General features: G+C 34.6%; 2 protein-coding genes across 9 annotated transcripts; both read right to left on the reverse strand.

Annotated features, from left to right (window-relative positions):
• Positions 1-1025: 1025 nt before the first annotated feature.
• LOC121252137 (ubiquitin fusion degradation protein 1 homolog) lies at positions 1026-2108 on the reverse strand. Its single transcript, XM_041151619.1, has one exon. It carries the CDS (start codon positions 1974-1976, stop codon positions 1026-1028), a length of 951 nt encoding a protein of 316 aa, XP_041007553.1. The 5' UTR covers positions 1977-2108.
• Positions 2109-2498: 390 nt separating this feature from the next.
• Positions 2499-14342, reverse strand: LOC121252272 (pyridoxal kinase-like). Of its 8 annotated transcripts, none has more exons than XR_005938193.1 (14): positions 14226-14342; positions 14041-14134; positions 13862-13955; positions 13611-13715; positions 13316-13399; positions 12662-12735; positions 11984-12048; positions 11342-11405; positions 7261-7326; positions 6577-6633; positions 4608-4652; positions 4462-4515; positions 3915-4006; positions 2608-2745 (listed from the first exon to the last, which is right to left on the reverse strand). XR_005938193.1 is itself a non-coding variant. In XM_041151832.1 (13 exons), the coding sequence occupies exons 2-13, from the start codon at positions 14116-14118 to the stop codon at positions 2605-2607; spliced, it is 927 nt and encodes a 308-aa protein (XP_041007766.1). In that variant the 5' UTR covers positions 14119-14134; positions 14226-14342; the 3' UTR covers positions 2499-2604. The 8 variants fall into 8 exon arrangements, 6 of the variants coding, with proteins under 6 accessions (XP_041007766.1, XP_041007769.1, XP_041007767.1 ...); XR_005938192.1 differs by having other exon boundaries at positions 3915-4011; XM_041151832.1 differs by lacking the exon at positions 3915-4006 and having other exon boundaries at positions 2499-2745.
• Positions 14343-21922: the final 7580 nt, after the last annotated feature.

Raw genomic sequence — 21922 nt, forward strand, 5'->3', positions numbered from 1 at the left:
ATTACTGTTAACATTGATTTAACAGATAATGTAAATTATAAAAAAAATAATGATCATTGTAAATTAATAATTAGGTAATTCATTCTTCAATAGATAATTACTCGCACCATGGCGGCATGGCCCATGGTTATTAAAATATTTTTGGACTTGTCACAGATCATGTAAATTTGGGTTGGGATCCAATAGATGTGGCCTCGTGTATACAAAAGTAAGAAATTATAATTAACAGATTGTAATTATTATTATCATTATCATTAGTACTATTATTGATTAAAAGGTTTAATAATTAATTGTCCAATTCAATGGAAAAGTTTATCATTAGTGGCTAATTAATTACATGTCATGACCGATTCAAATTTTCTAAAAGCTTGTGAATATTCTCCAACTTCAATTTAAAGGTTTGAGAAATGATTCTTTGTTCCACCATATAAAGAAAAGTAGAGATACACGCTTCACAGAGTTGAGTCAATACATAATATTACGTTATTTTTTTTTAAAAGTAACGCAATATTTTAACTAATCACATCAGTAGAATGTATAAAAAATATACAAAAATAACTGTACGTAGCAGAACTTTTATCCTCAATCCACATTCATTAATCTCAGATAAGCACGCTGTTTTTCAAACGACTTTTGCCATGAATTACCCGAATTTTGATAAACACAAAAATTTATCGAGTATCTAATATTTATCCAGAAATCTAGTACTTTTAAAACTCACGGCCTCATATTTTCGTGATCTCTTGTTTTAAACTTTAAATTCAAACAATAATATAAAGATCTTGACAACAAGAACTCATGGAACAAATTAAGCATAGAATTAATGGCATCCATTATCACGTGTAAATCCACGACTAAAAATCAGTACTGCATGATGCAAATTCATTCACCAAACCAGAATAAAAAAAGAAAGAAATCAGGCATGCAATATCAAATGTCTATTTTGCTTGCAATCTCTCCTTCAATTTGTCGACCGTCTAAGCTTACAAAATTCTAGAAATTAAAGGGACAACTGAAAGGTAATATCAGTCTCTCAACCTATAACTCTTACCCGTGAAGGGTTGGAACTTTTCTTCTTCTTTCTTCAATGCCACATTCTCTGAAGATTGCTGTTTGGATTCCATTGGAGCCGCATCGGAACCAAGAATAAGCTTCCCCGGCTTCCTTACCGAGTTGGACCGAATAGCCTTGCTTTTTCCCTGATCAGCTGCACCTAGAGAAAGTTGTTTCAACTTGGAAGAGTAGTCTGATTGGGAACCTGACTCCATTGAAGCCTTCCCATCCAAGCGCCTTCCCACTCCAGAAAAAGCTTCACACGTCTTCACTACATCATTATCCTCCACAACAGCCTGATCTTTCTCCTGAAGTTCTTCAGTAGCCATGCCATTCACCAGTCTTTCTGGTTCTTGGTAATCGAGAGGAGGGGCAAAGTCGACCTCACAATCTGTGTCAAAGATACTGACAGCCTCAGACGGCCTAGTTTCGAGCACATCTATGTAAAACTTCTTGTCGTTATACATGATCATGATGGTGTCGTCCTTTGTGAGGCAGAAAAAGTTCCTGAGCGTCCTTTCCAAGACGGCTCTAGGGTTGGAAAGGTCCAAGAAATCCTTACTATGGGGTTGCAACTTCACGTAGGTTGCTTTCTGCAAACTAACGCTTTTTATTATCAGCAAGTCTCCTTCCCGTAGTTGCATGTGCTCCATCATCCAGTTCGGCAAGAAAGCCAAACCCTCGTCGGCAACGAACTCTTGAACCCCACAATGCGTAGCTCGCCCAGTGTCGGGGTTGAGCAACTCGAACAACATGGGAAAATCGAAAACGCTATACGCAAGATGATCCAGAGCCGAGGCAGGCATGATGATTTTGTCGCCGCATTCGAGGTGCGACTTCTCACAAAACGAGAGAGGAAAGCATCGGTAAGCTTGCTCAAAGTGATCATACTGATCATCTCCAAGTTCAGCAGATTGATCCATGAGATCGAGGATGAGCAGTACCGAATGATGAAAGTACACTGCGGTGGGGATTGATTTAATAATGGGGGAGGGGATGATTAATAGCACGTACGTTTGTTAGCCGGGGCGATCGAGATTGAGTTGTTTAAACGTGTTTGGAAAAGAACACGGAAACCTATTTGGCAACGGAAGTATATATACATATCCCAATCTTTTCGGCCAATAATATTAGGAATCTTATCAGGTCTTTCACAAGGTTTTCAGCTTATGGGTGGACATATTATTTAGAAAAAAAAAAAAATAACAATAAAAAACACGAAAATAAAAAACAAAGGATAAAAGCTAAATAAATGAACAAAAATACTAAAAAATTAGAAGTATTTTTGTGATATGACTTTCTGACTCCGAAAGAGCCCTCAGACGCGCGACGTCTCAAATGTCTTTCTAGTCAAAGTAAAACGTTTTTTATCAGTTCCTCGACAATTAAAACATTCCGCCATAGCAGTAATCCCTTTAGTTTATGGGGGAGAAAAAAAGAGCGAATGATCGAAACCAAAGCACATATTTTATTTTTATAAACTAATTATGCAGCCACAGGCATGATCTGGGTACAATGTTATTCAAATACGGTGCCGTAAATATCACCCATTTATTTGTATTTTTCAGCTCTCAATTTAACTTGTGGATTCCGAATGTCATCCTGGCTTTGAATCAAACGAATCTCCAAACTGCTTGACTGGGGATCATGTCCTGCACTTCTATAATCATTCATTGTCCTCTGCAGTAGTGCCTGCACGGATAGGAAAAACTCCAACGATGATCTATTAATCATATTATTCAACAATGAGGATCCAAATATTTCAAAATGCAACGGCAAATTAGCGTAGTTTAATTTTTTTTAATAAGTAACAGCAACCCATAGTTTTCTAATCTCAAAATTAGCAGATCCTCTAACAATTATTTTTCTTTTCCTTCGATTGGGGGGGGGGGGGGGGGGGGGGGGGGGGTTCACACGTTTGTAATAGTGACATTTGTAACAGTGACAATAGGAGCTAAAGCCATGGTGGGCTTAGGTTGGGTAATAAAGTTTAATAGTTGGGCTCAGTCCGTGTGTTAAGTGCTGGCCTGTGGCCATCTCTTTCATTTGCATGTGATTGATGAAAACTAATACAAAGCATTTCTATCTTCTTCTTCCTTCCCTATGTGTTTTTTCTAGGAGGTTCTCACCCTCGAAGTGAAAGAAGATAGAAATGCTTTGTATTAGTTTTCTACTTGCCATTACAAGAGGGGCGTTCTCTTCATATATATACTAACATACCTCATCTAACTCATTGGCCAATGATCAACCCGCTAAAACAAACGGAAGATAACATAAGCCTAACATGTCTATCAAAGTAAGAAGTGGGCCATGGCCCAATCAACAATAACATGCAAATGAAAAAGATGGCCACAGGGCAACACTTAACCCACGGGTTTGAGCCCAACTATTAAACTCTTATTACCCAACCTAATCCCACTATGGCTTTGGCCCCTATTGTCACTGTTACAAATGTGTGACATTTGGCGGGGGGAGGGGGCACGTACAAAAGTTTCCCTTCATGAAGAAGTCTTAAGGTCTGGTTTGGTTACACAAAATTAAACTATCTCATTTTATATAATCACTACAACTTTCACAAACTTTCATACAAAATATAATAAATAATTCAACTTTTTCAAATTCTAAAAAAAAAATTATATTAAAATAATATTTTATTTAATTTTCAATAAAACATCTCATCTCATCTCATCTGAACTGCGTAACCAAATGAGGCCTAAAAGAACAAATCTCTTGCATGAGTTTATTTTCATGACATGTGGATTTATTTCGAAATTATGATGGTGACCACCAGAGAGAAAATATGAAAACATGGCCACAATTGTCCCAATTAAAAAACTATATAGCCAAGAGAAAATAAATACCAAAGAGAAGTTCTCTCCCTTCCCTAGCTCTTCCTTATTGCCTCCATACTCTCCATGGACCATAAAAAGGAAATCAAGCTTCATGAAAGCATCTGGACTTGAATACATCCCAAAGGAGCACAATCAGAAAACTTGAAGCTATCAAATCCATCAGGACTTCATACCATTAGCCCATAACTATCATCCTCTTTCAAATCAATTCTAGATCCTTTTTCCTGAATGATAATGCAACTTCATGCATATTCACAAAGCACTACATAAGTAATTGTGCTCTTTTTATTTTTGCTTGGCTAAAAGGAAAAAAAAAATGCATTCAATAAATAGGATAATATTTAATAATGAGATAACAGTTAAGACCTAAACAAATAGCTCGAAGTGTCATATAGAATGTGCCATCCAACTTGATGCATGTGTACATTTGACTGTCCAAATTGAAGTCACTTGGGACGGGCAAGGCACAGATGAGTTTTTATCCTTCTAGCAGCACTTCTAAGTCATTATGAAAGCAAGTTCTAGTAATGAACTGAAAAAACAGCAAAAGTAGTACCTGCAAGCTTGATACCGCAAGCTCTGCTGCCTTGTCAAGGTTGTCAGGATATTTCTAGAAAGCTCAAAGAACAATTGTTAGCAGAAAATAAAATATTATTGGAAATAGTATTTATCTTCAGATGGAATAACAGTTCAGGGCATTACATTGCTCCAACCAAGTAGAAGAGCAGTTGTAAGATCTCCCGTTCCCTGCAAGCATGTGCACATATAGCTTCAAAGTAGAGCCTCTTGGAAGGACATAGTTGTTCGATAAGGAAATAAAATTGAATGCACAAATATGGATGCAAGGGAGAAGTCTAATATGATTGGAAAGTCAAATTCATATAACATGAAAACAAGTTCCTAACGTCATTGCAATTCCAGATCCCATTATGTATGTAACATGCGCTTTGTTGTGTAAACAACGACGATGGCAAACAAGTGAAAGCAAACACAAGCAACACAAAATTAACGTGATTGGTAACGTGCCTACGTCCACAGAGCTGTAGAGGATTTATTATACTGAGGAATCACAAGACACACTTTGGGGCTAAATCTCACTATTCAGAATACTTAGGGCGTACTAAATTGTTCATTAAGTATATATTTATAGTAGGCCTGCAACCCGGCCTAACAAAATCGGGTTTGTGCCCGACCCAACCCGGCTTATTTAAGGCGCCAACCCGGACAAAATGAAATCGGGTCGAGCCCGTATGACCTAACATTTACCAAATAAAGCCCACAGTTTCCCAGCCCAACCTTCAACAAAAGCTTACGATTATTTGATTCATTTGAGGTAGATTAAGCACGTTGGCAGTGGTTCCTCGTTCTGTAATAATCCGAAGGCGAGGCTCAATCAGCTTCCACGTGATGTCAAGGTTGGTTGGCTTTTGATTGCTTTTTTCTTTGTTTGGTTACTGGAAAATAATTATTGGAAAGCATACAAAAATGATGGGAATGAAAATTTCTATCTTTTACCTTTCTAATAATTTCTGACTCATTGGAATTGGATTCGGTGAGAAATTTGTTGCATTGATGGTTGTAGTGAAAAGAAATTTGCTTTATTCTTGATGAAGGCAAGTGGAGGTGAGAAATTTGGGTGTGGCTGAACTGGCTGGAAACCGGTTTCTCCGATGGTTTTTCCCCAGATGCAACTAGTAACTAAACAAATGGAGATGGGACAGGAGCATATAGACGAAAGAAGGGAAGTTTTAGTGGGAGGGTCTCACATTTCTGTTTCGTTTCACTAAAAAACTGTGAATTGTTAGTAAGGCACCCTGTATTTTCATTTGTCATCTTCCAGAGGTATTTAACTGAGAGTTTGTTTGTATTTGTAAAATGCTTGCTTTGTCAAAGGTAACTGGCACCTGGCATTTTGGGTGCACAATACTCCCTCAAGAGGATAAGATTCCTGCTGTTATCTCCCGTCTGACAGACTTCCATAAAGGATTCATGGATGAGTTTTGTGACTGAAGGATTCATGGATGAGTTTGGGCGGCTAGGGTTTGAGTTTGAGAAGAGAGTTTCTTTTTATACGGACGGGTTGACACCTAAGACAAAAACCCGTTCCTAGTCGGGTTGGAGACCCGATCAAATAGCAATTTGAAAAAGTCAGGTTGGATCCGTCCATTTTAATCGGACCATCTGGTTTATCGGGCCTTTTGCACAGCCCTAATTTATAGTATCACATGACGGAAACTCTAATTTTCACTTTTTTGCTTTATTCGCTCTAGCGGGATCTCTGTCCAATGCTCGCTCGAGCTAACTGTCAAGTGAGACTCGAGCAAACTCTCTGCCTAAGCTCGAGCCATCGGTTACGCGAACGTTAAGCGAACTTTCTGCCTGGTGCTTTTTCTGACCGCAAACAGTTCCAAAAAATTTTCCCTGGGGTGTTGCCATGGGACCCCCATGAGGCTTGGCCATGTTCGCTTCACCTCCTTGAAAATTCGCCAAAAAAACCATAACGCATCCTGGCCGGGTCGGGTCGGGTCGGGTCATCGAATTTTCCCAATTCTTGTTGTCATGGTAAAAGCTTCACACTAAAGAACAACTTCGAGGTACAATAAAGCTTGGTACTACAGTAGAATCATGAAATCTTTGTAGATGAAAGGAATTATGGTGATAATTTACATACCGTGAAATATGCAGGAATTTTGGGAATGACGATCTTAAATTGCTCAGGAGATTGATCCTGTCATGCTCACGAGTTCAGTAAAAGCATATATACTATCACAGATCAATCAGCACATCTAGTTTCTACCTGTATGAAAATCTATTCAAAATGCGAGAGAAAATTTTTAAATAGACAAGACAGGCAGACAAACTGAACACTAAATTAGAGACACATTTGCTATGATCTTATAATTTAAGATATCACATCAAATCTATCATGGAAACTGACTCTTAACAAGAATTAGTAAAGATTAACTAACTTCTTGGAAGGGGTTAACTCACAAATGAAGTATTGAGAGAGAGAGAGAGAGAGAGCAGTAGAAATTTCTGGACAAATACCTAATAATTTGACAGGAAGCCATATATCTCAACAATCAGCTCCCAAATAGAATATTATAGAATAGGATTTGAAGAAATAACCACAATGCAATTCCAAGTACGGAAGTTCTAATTTCATATGATCTAATTGCTTCAGGTACTTTTGTGTACCAATAGACTACTTTCTACTACAACATTTGAAGACACTAAGAGGGACTCATCACATGTTATAAAAGTTTCAGTTCATACATCAGATTCCAAAACGACCAAGTTTAAGGCAAAGCTAACATCTCAATCTCAAGCATCTATAATGCAAATGCTTACCTACCTTTTCCTTCTGATGACTGCCAATAAGGAGAAGATTGCCTTCTATATTTATGCTTGTAATCACAACCTGTGATGATCAGAATATGTACATCACACTTTAAAATTCACAGAGAGAGAGAGAGAGAGAGATGTTAAATTACATGTAAATGAAGTTCATGCACAAGTTGCTTGCATAAATAAATTGTTCAAATGGTATTTGAAGGAATGGAAGCTTAAGTTACACTATATGATGCGCTGTGTTTGCATAGCATAACTGACATGAAAGGTAATTAATACCTACAATTAAAACATTGGAGAATATATCAACCTAGAATCTGGACTTGTAACATATATATCCCAGGATTCCAAGAAGTCCAACCACAGCACTTATGTAATGGATCCATTTGACTTCATGATACCATACTCGGTTGATTTCTATGAGTTTGATGAAGAGCAAATTTCATGATCAACAAATGCAACCAGCTACATCTAAAGAAGTATAGTAGGCGTTCAGGATTGCATAAATTAATTCCTAAGAAGTAAAAGGATGCAGCTGAATGGGCATTACACATTCAATAAGGCTGCTAGTATCATAATGTAAATAACAAAATGGCTCCTCATCAAGTCGTTTGGCCACCAAATGGAAGTACGTATTGACAGCAAGAAGCAATTAAGCCAGTTCAGCTGTGATTCTTTTGTAAAAACTAGTTTACTTCATCAGAGCAAACTAGTGCACTTGATGCCCGTCTAAGCTGGAGTGCTATAGAATATCTATATCTATATATATATATATATATATATTCATTTAACTGCAGCATGCTTTATATTTCAGCAGTCAAGACTAAATTGGTCATTTACTTTTTGCAAAGATCCATGTGCATCCGAAAGCAGGCTTGTTTAGGGGCTAAAACTGATCCATACAGGGATCAGTATTGTGCCGATTTCTATTGCATATTGCAGCCATAAATATGGCAACCCCATTGATTTTGACGAACTTATACTACAGTGTCACCACATGTTCAATATGTTTTGATAAGTAAATAAACTTTAATTAGAAAGCACGAAAGAGTGAAGCAACCTAGAACAACATATATACAAGTTATTCCAATGTCACTACTCCAGGATAACAATAGACAATGGCAGTTTATAACTGTAACAACCCGACCCAAAAATTTGGATGTTTTCATATTAGTATTATTATTATTATTTTATAATATTATAGAGTTTTGTTTGAATTTTTAAATATCATTTCTTCCTATCCCAACCCGTTAGCAACAACCTCACACTCATCCTTATCCCTTAAATTGATAAATTCGAATCCTATTAGGAGACGAACTCGTATGGGAAAACCCTACCATAGTTTTTCCTCTATAAAAGCTCACGAAGCCTCTTATTAAATACACCACAAACCAGATCCACGCACCCAGCCACTACACAGCACCCTCACCGACAGTTCCTCCACGTCGAGACCCCACAGAAAACTGCCATGCATCACGCTGCCATGCACATGCCCCTCATGCACGAAAGCAGTCCTGTTTTGCACCCATCGAACAGAGCATCGTCAGCAACAACCATGAAAGGCCACAACTCGACGACGGAGCCATCGCAGCGACTCCACTACGCAGACCATGCATGACCGCGAGAACCACCAGGGCACGCCGCCAGCCACCACAGAAGACATCGGCAGTGGCTCTTTGGCCGTATACTTCTACTGCCGTCACCAACCACTTCAAGGGACATCGGAGCACCACCCACGGTGACAGAAGCTGCCGGCCGTCCTAGTCCCGTCGCACCCACTCCCTTCCGGGTAGCCTACCGCCGTCCGCCACCCTCGCCTCACTCTTTTCCTCTCGGTAAACATCTCTCACTCTCCCTCTCTCTCTCTCGGTTGCACTGCCGCTTGGTTCACTTCCTTCGGCATCGCACCACCTCAGACAAGCCCCCAGTCGCGCCGCCGTGACCCCCGCCAGCAACCCAGAACCGCCGCACGTCAGCCTCTCTCTCGGTGAGTCCTCTGCCTCGCACGCGTCTTCCGTTGCCTCTGTTTCTCTACATAACGTATTAGTTGCTTTTTAGGTTTATTTTCACTCAGTGCAAGTGTTTAAAGGAGATTACTTTTATACCCTTTGTAACCCCTTCCCATAGTATCTTCAGTGTTTTTAAGTACGATTACATTTATAACTTATTGTTTAAGTGTATGTTAATTTATGAATATTAATATGTCATTGTATTGAAATTGAGTCAAATTTTATTAAATAAAGATATTAGTCATAAGCTCTTTGTGTATAAGAAAGTGTTTAAAGAATTTAAAATGTGTTCTAAAGTATATTATGGAGCCTATTATATGTTATACTTTAAAAAGAAATTAAGGAATTTTAAACTATATTAGTTATTATTAATTTTACAATTAAATTTCAGTAGTAAATAGTAAGTGTTTAAATCTTTTATTTTAAATACTTTAAATCTATGGTGTGAAGTGAATCTTTAATGTTATTATAATAGATTTTGATATTTTTATGCTATTAGAGTTGTAAATTTAAGAATAAAGAAATATGTTAAGAATATTTAAATGATATTATTATTTATTCGATTTCTTGTTTAATTATGTTAATTATAAGAAAGGAAACCTATTTTAAGAATTTAAGTTTTTATGACTTATCTTTAATAGAATTGATTATATCTCAAGTATTATACTAAGTTATATTTTGAAAGTAAGAATATGCTATTAGTATTGTAAATAATTTAAGATATCAGTATTCATTGTTTTAGTGATAAACAGAATATTTATTTGATTATGTTCTACGATGTGAATTTTTTTAATTAAGTAAAAACTTAGTTAAGAATTTAAGTTTTATGAATTATTTTAAAATAGCTCGAGTATTTCCACTATATTATAGATTAGTATTTTAGTAATTTTAAATATTATGATTTATTGATTAAAGGGTTAAACAAAAGATTTGTTTGACTGCCTATTAGATTGTGAAATTGATTTAGTAGGATATTGGTACATATTGTTTCCAAACCAATTTAGTGATAGTTATTATTTCATATAGGTCTCAAGTTACGAAGTATTATTCAAGAAGACACGCAGCGAGGTAAGTAAATTTGATCATAAATTAGGATCATCACAGTTAGCTTATATGTATGTATCATCCAAGCCAGTTCATTGATAGCCACTATTTATGAATCGCTCATGTCATATGCAAGCATGTCATCTAGCATAGCATACGACCATGTCATTCCGCATCATGTTTAAATTCAGAATTTATGTTTATGTATGTAGTATGTCATGCATCTCATGTGTATAAGATACGTAAGCCATCTTAAATTCAAGTGTAAGATAATATCAGATCAGTTAATAAGATGGCCATTCAGATGCATGGTACCAATGCAGTTCAGTTTCAGGGTGGTGTGCAAGCCACGAACTCAGTCGTGGTCCACCATAGTATGCTAGAATACTATCAGCAGTTCCCCTTGCTGCAGCGGGATGTGGGGCTGGTGCACAACCTTGCACACAGGGTTAAGTGTGTTGGCCAGTCAGATAAATCAGTTAAATCAGTCAGATCAGTCAGTTAATTCAGTTAAAACAGTCATACATAGCATAAGCATCAGTATGAACAGTCATGAATTTTTTTAAGCTCAGCATGAAAGTTGTTATGAAAATCTTATGTTTATTACGTTTACATTGTGATAGATTTCTTACTGAGTCATCGACTCATTTTAGTTTGTTTTCATGTTTTTAACCACCCAGGTGAAGATGATGATTACGAGCAGGCAGGCCAGGAGTAGAAGGAGCATTTATTTTTAGTTCAGACTTTCTAAAATAAAACATGTTTTTTATGACATGAATTTATTCAGTTTATTTCATTAATGTTTTGGAAGACAGTTTTATTAGACGTTTTTCCGCTTAATAAATTTCAGTTTTTCAATTATGAAATTATGAGATCTATTGCCGGGTTTATTTTATGAAAAACACGTGACACACCTAGCCTACGGGAAGGGGGTGTTACAATAACCAAGAAGAAAAAACGAAGCTTGCATATTCAATGATGCATAAACACCTCAGGAATTTAAGGGTACAATAGATGATGATATAACAAAACCTTTGATGGTCCTGCAGCATGAAGAATGTTACAAGCTTCCTGGCCATCTCTTTCGGAGCCAATCCTGTGACAAGTGTATACTTAACAATAATATTTGAGATAATGTCCCTATAAAGAGAGTAACAGCTTGAAAGTTTAACACTTCATACTCCAATTTCTGAACATTTACTCTTCTTTTTTTCTTTATTTTTATATAAGTTAGATTTAGTCCTTATTTTGTATATACTTAACTATTTTTAACAGCATAACTTAATTTCAAACATTTTTCCAAAAATCAAACACAAGTGGAGAAACAAAAAAAAAAATGATCAACTATACCTAGACAAATCCAGAGTGAAAAAAAAAAGACAAATGGAGAAACAAAAAAGAAAAATTGATTCTCCACTTGTGTTTCTTTTTTGTTTCTCCACTTGCGTTTTTCTTTTCACTCTGGATTTGTCTAGGTATGGTTGATCAATTTTTCTTTTTTGTTTACGCATCAAGAGACCATGGGAGTATTATAGGCAAAACGCACAAGTGGAGAAACAACAAGGAAAAATTGTTCAACTATAACTAGACATATCCAGAGTTAAAAGGCTCAGCCCAATCAGGTTAGCTTCACCAGCCTAAGTGATCACTATGCCTAGACATATCAATAAGTACCTGAAACCAGTCAACTGTTCAGCCTCAAACTGGTTGGGAGTTAACATTGAAGCCACTGGGACAACCTAATCATAACAAGCATTACCAAAAACGTAAACATCGTAACAATTTCCAGTCTCCCTAATGATCTTTACAATAAGAAACATTTACATAAACGGGCAACCATTCAAGATTAAATGACTACTCCACTTGTCTAATATGTAGGAGCTGACTGATCCAAATGTCAAACAGACGGGTTGGAATAATGGTCCAGCATAACCTTTATCTCCAGCAGGAATCAAGAAGATCCAAATATTTCAAATTCACAGTCATCATGTCTATGCCCTCGGCAGAATTCAAATTTCTCGTTTCCTTTTTGAGACGTCCCAAAAAATGTCATTTTTCTAAAAGTCGAAGTACTTAGTTCTTTTGTAGTATGGTATCATAAAATTTTTTTAAGAAAGCAAACAAGACTCTTATTAACAGTCGTGCCACCTATTATATAAAGTATGGGAGAGTTTAGGAAGACCATTTAACTTGAATTACCTGAAGTGCACTTACGGAAAACTCTTTGCTGAGAGCTTGTGCACTCCCGGGGTTAGTAGAGACTTTGTTCTCGGACACCCAGTGCCAATAAAAAAAGTTTAGGAAAATCATTTAAGGACACCAAACCACAAACACTTAAATCAGATTGCTCACCTTTTCACGATATACTGATACTAGTTCTGAAGGGACATAGAGCTTTCCATCATCACCCATCACTGGATCACAGACTAGACAAGAAAAGCCAAGGTTTACTGAGATATGGAAAGGCATTTTTCCTCTTGAAAACAAAATATGCTGTCTAGTAGGTAATGCATAATTTCCATGCTATTGTATATATGTTACACATAAGCCTCAATATAATAAATTGACACGGCATATATTATCAGCCGGAGTCAATAGTATCCTCTTTGAATCTTCTTTTTATGTCTATCATCCCTTTTGATTTTTGGCTTTCGGCAGCTGCTGCTGCTGCATCAACCACGAAAGCCAATAGCAGTGTCTCATCTGAACAATTTTGTGCCAGAAGCAGAACCAAGTCCCATATCATATTTGACTGCATAAATTTTGGTTTCCATACTGCATAGTGAATACAATCTCTCAAAACGTTCTATGCACAACTGCTATATAGCTGGGGACTTACACGATTAAAGAAGGTATTTTCAATAATAAATTTGCTCAACAATTCAAAAGCCTTACAAACCAGTTATATCTAGTCCCCAGTTTATCTGGATTAAAAATTTTTCAAAGTAACAGGAAAATAGGAAAAGAGTAATTGTCTTTGATACAGCAAAAAGTCAATCTTCTTACCATATGTCAATTTCGGGTTTATAGAACGAAGCTTACTGACAACTTCCAATACAGTTGTCAAAAAAGAAACTGAACCAATATAACCTGCAAATAAACTGATCAGACCTTTTTTTTTTTATATAAATAATGCACAAATTTTATTAAAAGTGCGGATTGACACAACTCAAGCACAAAAAGAAGTATACAATAGGATACACCCATCTAGCAAGAAGAAGAAAAAGAGCAAAATTCCTTAAACTCTAAAAGATTGGAGGCTTGGCACAAAAGACGAATACAGAAGCTAAACTTGGCATACCTGTTAATAAATGAGTATAGTATAATAAATTATTCGCTTCAAGGCCTTCTATCAAATCACATAGCTGTTGTCCATTCAAAACTTGGCCCTTAAAAGTTGGGTATCCTGCACCGTTTAATGGTAAATTAGACCATGGTCACACATTTGCTATACAATGCCTGGACCTATAATGATTGATAGATGACATCGCACCATATATCAGGCCTCAAACTTTCTGAGACTGTTTGAATGAAGTAATAGTAGCAGCTTGCCTGTATGGTTTGAGAATTGCACCGAATTAATTGGATCCACATCATAGCCCAATAACTGGAGAGGGAAGACAGCTGATTTATTTCCAACATATCCCTGAAGAGATAGTAAGGAGGCAGCCAAACAGAGGGTAAATATAAAAAAGAAAAAAATAAGAAGGAAAAAAGAAATCCAGCAATACCTGAACTGTGTGAGACTGAATACTGAGAACTCGGCCGGTCTCGGAGGGCAGAGCCAAAGAAAGGATCGGAGGTACCATTGCTAGATTTCTCGAGCTCCTCGACCTTCAATTCAGTCAAGATTAATAAAAAACAATCGGGAAAGAAAATCAAAGACTATAGGATTTTCCCCGGAATAGAATTTTACCGGAAGTGTGACTTTCTCGGAGAATTCCCAACTGAGGACTGCCTATGAGCCGAGACTGTAACAGCATACAGGGTCGGGGTTTCAAGGCTAGCGGATTCTTGTATTTATGAAGAGAAACACTACTTTACCTCCCATTTGTCCCGCTCCATTTGACCGCTTGCACCAAATTTTTTTGCAATTGAATTGTGCCAACTTTTAGGGAATGAAGCTTTGTGCGTGTCTGAGCCGAATCCGATTGCTCCACTGATCACGCGGAGGTGTCGACGATACCGGTTTCCACTCGGGAGTCGGGCTCAAATGAAAAATCTGCCATCAGCTGAAAAACAAAAAGGAAAGATTTATAAATTAAAAAGCAATGTTATATATAATGCGCAAGTTTCATCTAATTATTTTAAAAAAGTGTAGAATTTATTATTAAAGATTTTTTTTTATATAAATCTTATATTTATTTTTTTTAAAAAAAAATTATACAATATTTAGACACTTTATAACTGCAAATCTCATTTATCTAAATTAAATATACTTTTCCTTTTTATTTTCAAAGTGATTTAATATACTCTTCATTGATATAATTTGTATTTTCATTCCAAAATTATTAGAAGGTGACATATGATACAATTTTAACATTCTGATTTCAATTACAGATTTATTTTTATTTTTTTTATAATTTAACAATGAGTAATGTCAGATATAATTTTAAAATGTACAAATTTCTCATACTATTTTTGAAAAGGAATATGGTCCACCAAAAAATAATAATTTTTTAATGTGAGTTCCATATTCACTCACATTTTTAAGAATATTAAGATTTACACACTTTAAAACTGTAAGTACCATTTATTGTATCGTTAAAGATGTCATGCTATTTATATTTCTTGCATGCATGTTGATTATGAGTGCATACATGGGATTGGTGGTTGTTGATACTTTTATCTTGGTTCCATTAAGGTTATTAGATTGAGTAAGAGAAAAGAAAAGAAAAGGTACTTGGCCAAGAAATTAAACCTCATGATTGTTAATAAATTATCACTATCCATCTACTACCAAAAGGCATTTCAAGTTTTTTTATTTTTTATTATTTTCTTTTAAATATTTTTTTAACATCCTTAATTATTAATAAAAAATTAAAAAAATATATAACTTTACTAATACACACTTTCTTAATCATTAAGTAAAATTAAAAAATTAAAAAAAATCAAATACAAAAAAAAATAGTAAATAGATAGTAGTAGAGTAGTAATCCTATCATTATTTTATTTTGATATATATGTTAGTGAAGCATATTGTATAAGTCTCATGCATAATGCGAAGCATAAATAAATAGCAAGCTAATTCCTTGGTAGTAGCTAATGGCGTTGCATTTACCATATATATGCTTGCTATTAAATGAAATGAAAAATTTTATTCATCATCTCTACACATCACACATCACATTTATTTTTATTTTTTTTCTTCTATTAAATGTGTGATGTATAGATGATGAGTAGAAAAATTTAATTAGTTTAAGAAGAATAAAACTAAAAAATTTTAAAAAAGAAAAAGAAAAAAATGTTGTGGTATATAGGCCGGATGATAAGTAACAAAGCATGAGTGAAATTATATACTAAAACGTACGTCTCTTGACTATGGTTTAAAGAAAAAATGAAAATTCCGACCGAGGGCATGCATGCAATTAAGGCCTTGTTTGGATATAGAGATTATTTCATCTCATATCATGATTACAATTTTTTTAAATTTTCATACAAAATATAATAAATAATTTAATTTTTTTAAATCTCAAAATAATAATAATATTAAAAAATAATATTTTATTCAATTAATTTAAAATCATTTCATCTCATCTCATCAACTATTCAAATCAGCTCTAAGATAAACAATATTAGACTGTTCGGCAGCCAACTATTGGTCAACTGCATGCATGCATGCATGCAAGCATGGGTTACTGGATATTGTTTTTTTAACTTTTTTTTTTTTTGAGCAAAAGTTTTTAACAATATTGAGAATGCATAATGTGAAACGACGTCTTAAATAGAGCATATATAATCGGCAAGAACGATTCAGCAGTACGTAGTTGTCGTTTTTTCGTATGGATTTGTGATGACCGTTAGATGGTACGTAGAGGAAGGTTTCAAAACCAACCGGTCCAAATGAAACTCATGTTTCAACTTTCACAGGTAGCTAATAGCTTATAATTAATTAATTTGCTGGGTGTTTGTATTTTTCGGCGTTGATTCTGAAGACACCATGCCAAAAAGTCAACAAAAAGTGATGAACAGTAACTAATTAAAATACCCATATATATATATACTTGGTTTGTATTCACAATCTATCTCAATCCATCTCAACTCATCTCACTACTATTCACTATTATTCGACAACTTTAACTCACAAATCTCACTACTATTTACAACATATCTCACTACTATTTACAACCTATCTCAACTCATCTTCGAATCCAAACGATACTTTAGTTGCCAGAAATTATATGTGCACTTAGAAATTTCATCCACTCTTTCTTTTAAAAAATAATCAATCTAAAATTTGTATAAAAAAATAATTTTTAATGATGAACGTTATTTTTATTTTAATAATAAAAAATTTATTTATCATCATTTTTCTTATCATCCTCTCAGCATTCTATGATGTGACATTAGAATGTTGAAAACTATTAGAGACTATAATAAATAGTCTTCAATCATCTAATACAACATTATGAGATGATAGAAAGATGATGAGAATTAGAATAATGAGTAGCATTACTCATAAAATAAAACTTACGCACCTTACAACTATTTATAATAGAATTTTCTATATATTTATTATATTTACATTACACTCGATTTTTTATTATTTTTGTTTTATTCCTGTTAAATTAAAAAAAAATTTCTACTCATCATCTATATATCACATATTTAATAAAAAAAAAAAATATATGTGATATGTGATGTACGTAGAAATGATAGTGACTCATTGAGTAAAATTTTTCTTAGCAATTTTAGTGATATGGTTGCATGATAATATACTATTCGTCATTTTTTTTTTCCTGATAATCTTGCCGCGACAGTTTCACGAAAAAAGAATTCTGAAATACTTTATGATATTTAAACGTACGATTTGTTGTCCTGATCTCTTTGTTGGTAATTAAGGTTAGTTCAGTGGGGGGAATCTCTGGTGCATATTTTTAATATTTAATTGACGAGTGAGCTTAATTTCATTTTAGTTTATAAGGAGCGTGAATTAATTCCCAAGAATTGTGGTACTAGTAGTACTACTGGTGCGCCACAAAACCTTAAATTAGTACATGATGTCCTGCTTGAATAACATTTGGGAGTGTATTTTCTTGTTGCTATTCGTGCCAATTTTACTATAATAAAAATAAATATTTGTAACAGATTATATTATAACAATAACTATTATTTATGTTAAAAATAAATTTATTTAAATAGAAAATAATTATTTAAACTGAAAATAATTAATTATAGTAAATTTATATGGACGTGCCGTTTCATTCTCGTATCCAGTACCTTCAAAAGTGTCTTGGTATTTGAAATATCGTAGTAGATTAAGCACTGAAACTTAAATGATGGTACTGTACATGCATGTGCGTGGTTGGAGACATAATAATATGAGAGTTGCTATACATCCGCAACTGCTCCGTTGCACACTATACACTTTATTTTTTATTTCATGTCAAACGCCTCATCTATCTCTCTCTCATCAAACTCTCTTACTCATCAGTTCGGTCTCTCTCTCATCAACTCTCTCTTACAATCCGATAGTATTTTGAATTCGGAAGATTTGGAATGAGTATTTTGGCTCATGCCGCGTAAGAGGTGGTTTGACTGATGCCAAATAGTAGCTGATGCAAAGTATTTTTCTAATAATTTTGTTATGATCAACCAGTAGCCTTAAAGCTCGAAAATATGACTGTAGTCACTACCAAAGCAGTAAAGTACATCAAAATAATCAGCCCAAAGCAGTTTATATTGCCAACAAGCTGTGCTCACTTGACAAGATTATGACTCGGAAAATTGGTTGGTCTGTGAATTTTTGTTCCAATATGCAAGCTAGGCATGCATTCAAGTACTTGGGAACAACATGCATGCATAACAGATCTTGAATCGCAAAGGTGAAAGGCTGGAAAAGTGCAGTACCGGTAGCTACTCTTAACTTTTGGCCGGTCTTAGAGAGAGATATATGTCAAGTAAAACTGCATGCATGCCTTCCTCGACCTTTCCTGCAATTGGAGTTAAGAGGATTAATGGTGTGGCAATCCATATGCATGCATGCATGCATGCGCGCGCAGGAATCAGAATATTGCTCCTGATGAGATTTATTAGGTAGCGAGAAATCGTGCAAGTTCACGAGGGTCAGGCCTGGGTTGAGATTATTAATTGGATAATGATAGGATTATTATTTTCTATAACTTATTTATTATTTTATTTTATTTTTATTTAATAGTTAAAGAAGTGACTATTAATAAATTTGTATATTTTTTTAAATTTTTTCTTAATATTAAGGATGTTAAAAAAATATTTAAAAAAATAATAAAAAGATAAAATTTTAAATACATTATAAAATAGTAAAAAGATGGTAGTGTATCATTAACCTTTTTAATTATGTAATGTTTGATTTTTCGTCTACCAATTAAAACTGGCCGTCAAATCCGACATGACGACCGACCACCTACATGCAAAAAGAGGATAGAAACATGAGTTAATATTTATTTTCTTTATTTGCAACCTACTTTAGTTGGTATATAATTAAGTAGCTAATTGCTACTTGACTAATTAAGACTAGCGACAAGCTAGCTTTTGAGATCTTTGTACTAGGTCATGTGGTGGTGTTTTGGATTTTACCAGCAGCAGCCTGGGTCATTCCTGGACTGGTTTCTGTTGAGTGGCATTCTGCTGTTTTTCTGCCGTTAGCTAGCTAGGTATCCTGTTTTAATTTTGTTGTCTTCTTTATTACTTACATCTAGGTTGATTCGAGAATTTTTTTTCTTTCCTTAGAATATAATAAGCCGTTGGGTTTTTGTTTAGTATATTTGTGTAGTAGTATCATGATTGAGCAATATAACAAAGGCAGTGAATGTAAGTAAAGAAATACTATTATGTCCACTTTTTTTTGATATTTACATTTGACTGCTGGTTAATTTTTTTTTTTTTAACTTAGTGATTAAGAAAGTGATTTTAAATGTATTGATATATTTTTTTTATTTTTTAAATATATTTAAATATGTTGAAAAATGTGAAAAGAAATTTTTTTTTTTTTTTTTTTTTTTTATGTTGGGCGGTATGCCCAGTGGTCAAGATGGGGCGGCATAGTAGCCGCACCCATATAAAAGTATTGCCATTGCCAAGTCTAAAATTTGACTAGAATCTTAACTTTTAGCTATAGTATTAACTTTTGCCTAGTTGAGTCCACATTGGATTAACTATCTTAAAGTGAAAATAATAATTTAATATTATTTTACAATTTTTTTTTATATTTTACAAATACACTTCATATATTAATTAATAATTTATATTTTACTTAAAATTATTGTTTCCTCAACCTATTTCTTATGCAATGTGCCTAAAATTGCAAGTGTAATCAAGAGGAAATCAAAAGACAAAAGGAATTGAGACAAAACTCAATTCTCATTCATGAAAAGGAATAAAAAATACAAATGCAGACCTACTAAAATTCAGACCTTCTGATCTGTCCACTACACTAAAATTCAGACCTACTAAAAACACTAAGAATGACACTATAACAGAAATTTATTTACAAGCAACAAGCCAAAACTGAGTCCACAGTCTACAAATAAATACCAACACATTTCTTTTAGGCACCAACACAGTCCACAATCTAACATTAGTATCCTCAACACAGTCCATAGTCCAACATATATAAAATGAACATTAGTATTAAGCAAGACAGTCCACAAATAAATACAAACACATTCCACAGTCCAACCAGTAACTTGGCTGCCTTCACTTCAGTTCCTGATCATACTCTGAGTAACTCAGTTCCAACTCTCTCTAGCCAATCTTACTCATTCACCACTGAGAATTAAGCAAGACAACTGAGACAAAAGACTGGAAAAAAGAAGCACCACAACCTAAATATTTTCATATACAGAATACTGTTATTATATTTGCTTTCAGATAAAAATAGTTTGTCAATGTAGTCCTCTCAGTCCTGCATATCATTTGCCAAGTAATGATGATTTAATGATTGATGGACAAGCAATGAAAATGGCTCTATTTCTTTTTTGCTTACGCTTTACCTCCAGATTCTACATCATTTGATAACTCGTGTACTTTTTCCTTTCTCTCTTTTTTTGTTTAGGCATGGAATGCATGCACTCAAGGATGAGTCACTACACTTCACGATTAAGATGTAAAATATGCCCATATAAAGTTAAGTTTGCTCATATGTGTTCTGCCTTGGAATAAAACTGCATAGATTCAAGCACACAATCTTCTTATATATACAATGGGTTTGATTCAAAGAGGATCAACACTGCTCACATATCTTCATTAGTATTTTTTGAATGAAATCGCTTCATTTAACAAGGCAGAGAAGATTCCAAGGAAATGTAAAATATATCTATGATATAAGGGAAAAAGATTAATTAAAGTGCCATATATAATTCTGTAACCATATTCCTTCTCAGTCAAAACAAAGAGACACTCGATTTTGTAATATTTTCCTTTTCACTTAGTTTTTATGAAGCAAGAGTCATAGAGTTGACAAATTCAGCAGCAAACTAGTTTTGCACCATGTTGCAAAGCATTGGATATCATCTCTACATCATAGCTTTGTAGTTTTGCATAATGTTGTGTATTAAGCACAATGTGCGGTTGGAAAGTTTTACATTTAGATTTGTGGTTGAAGCCAACAAACATGCCAACAACTTATTATACCAACCAAATTAGAAAAAAACCTTATTATACCAACCAATCACCATCTACAAATGAGCCAAAACAATCATCAAATTGAGCCAAAACAGTCCACAAATTATCCCAAAACAGATCACAAATACCCAAAACAGTCCACAAATTATCCCAAAATAGTTCACAAATTGCCAATACAGTCCACTAATTGCTCCATATTTAATCACAAGTAGCCAAAACAGTTCACTAAACCTGCAAGGAAATATTTGTGGCGTAAATCACTAAACCTGACATCTCGAGAAAGAAAACCCTTAAAAATTGAATGACATTTCGATTGAAGTGATGTATTGGCATATTGTAATCTTGACCCCCAATTCTATACCCATGGGATACATGCAGCATCAAGAACATTGCCAACATATGTAGCTATCAGAATTTGGATCATTCATTCAAAAAAGTAGACTCACATTTTCATCTCAGTGATTCTGATTCAAGCCCAAAAAGACCATGTAGAGCAAACAAGTGACAAAACCCTCCTTCACCCTCTTGATTCAGGCAGTGATTTCACATTTCCTAAACTAATGCTTGGAAATCCTTTAATTCATTTCCTTGAGTTTAAAAGTATCCATTTATCTGGGTCAAACGAAACTAGCCTTCGAGGTAGAAAATGCCTTCCGCTTTCACAAAGCAGAAGGCGGACAATGTTTTACGGTGCAAGCCAGCAGAAAACATTTTCAACATCATATTAAAGGTCTCAAGCAGATGGTGGGGAAAAGCAAAAATTTCCTGAAACAAAATTTCAAACAACAAAAC

This window comes from Juglans microcarpa x Juglans regia, chromosome 2S, assembly GCF_004785595.1.
Source record: "Juglans microcarpa x Juglans regia isolate MS1-56 chromosome 2S, Jm3101_v1.0, whole genome shotgun sequence".
Taxonomy (NCBI): Eukaryota; Viridiplantae; Streptophyta; class Magnoliopsida; order Fagales; family Juglandaceae; genus Juglans; species Juglans microcarpa x Juglans regia.

Excerpts from the sequence above, each read along its gene's own strand:
- LOC121252272 (XM_041151832.1), bottom strand. The coding sequence starts at position 14,118 with ATGGTACCTCCGATCCTTTCTTTGGCTCTGCCCTCCGAGACCGGCCGA. Across the intron at positions 12,736-13,315 it reads AAACCCGAAATTGACATATG|TCTGTGATCCAGTGATGGGT; the intron begins GTAAGAAGATTG and ends TTTCTTGTCTAG. Across the intron at positions 6,634-7,260 it reads GCAGTCATCAGAAGGAAAAG|GATCAATCTCCTGAGCAATT; the intron begins GTAGGTAAGCAT and ends TGAGCATGACAG.
- LOC121252137 (XM_041151619.1), bottom strand. The coding sequence starts at position 1,976 with ATGGATCAATCTGCTGAACTTGGAGATGATCAGTATGATCACTTTGAG.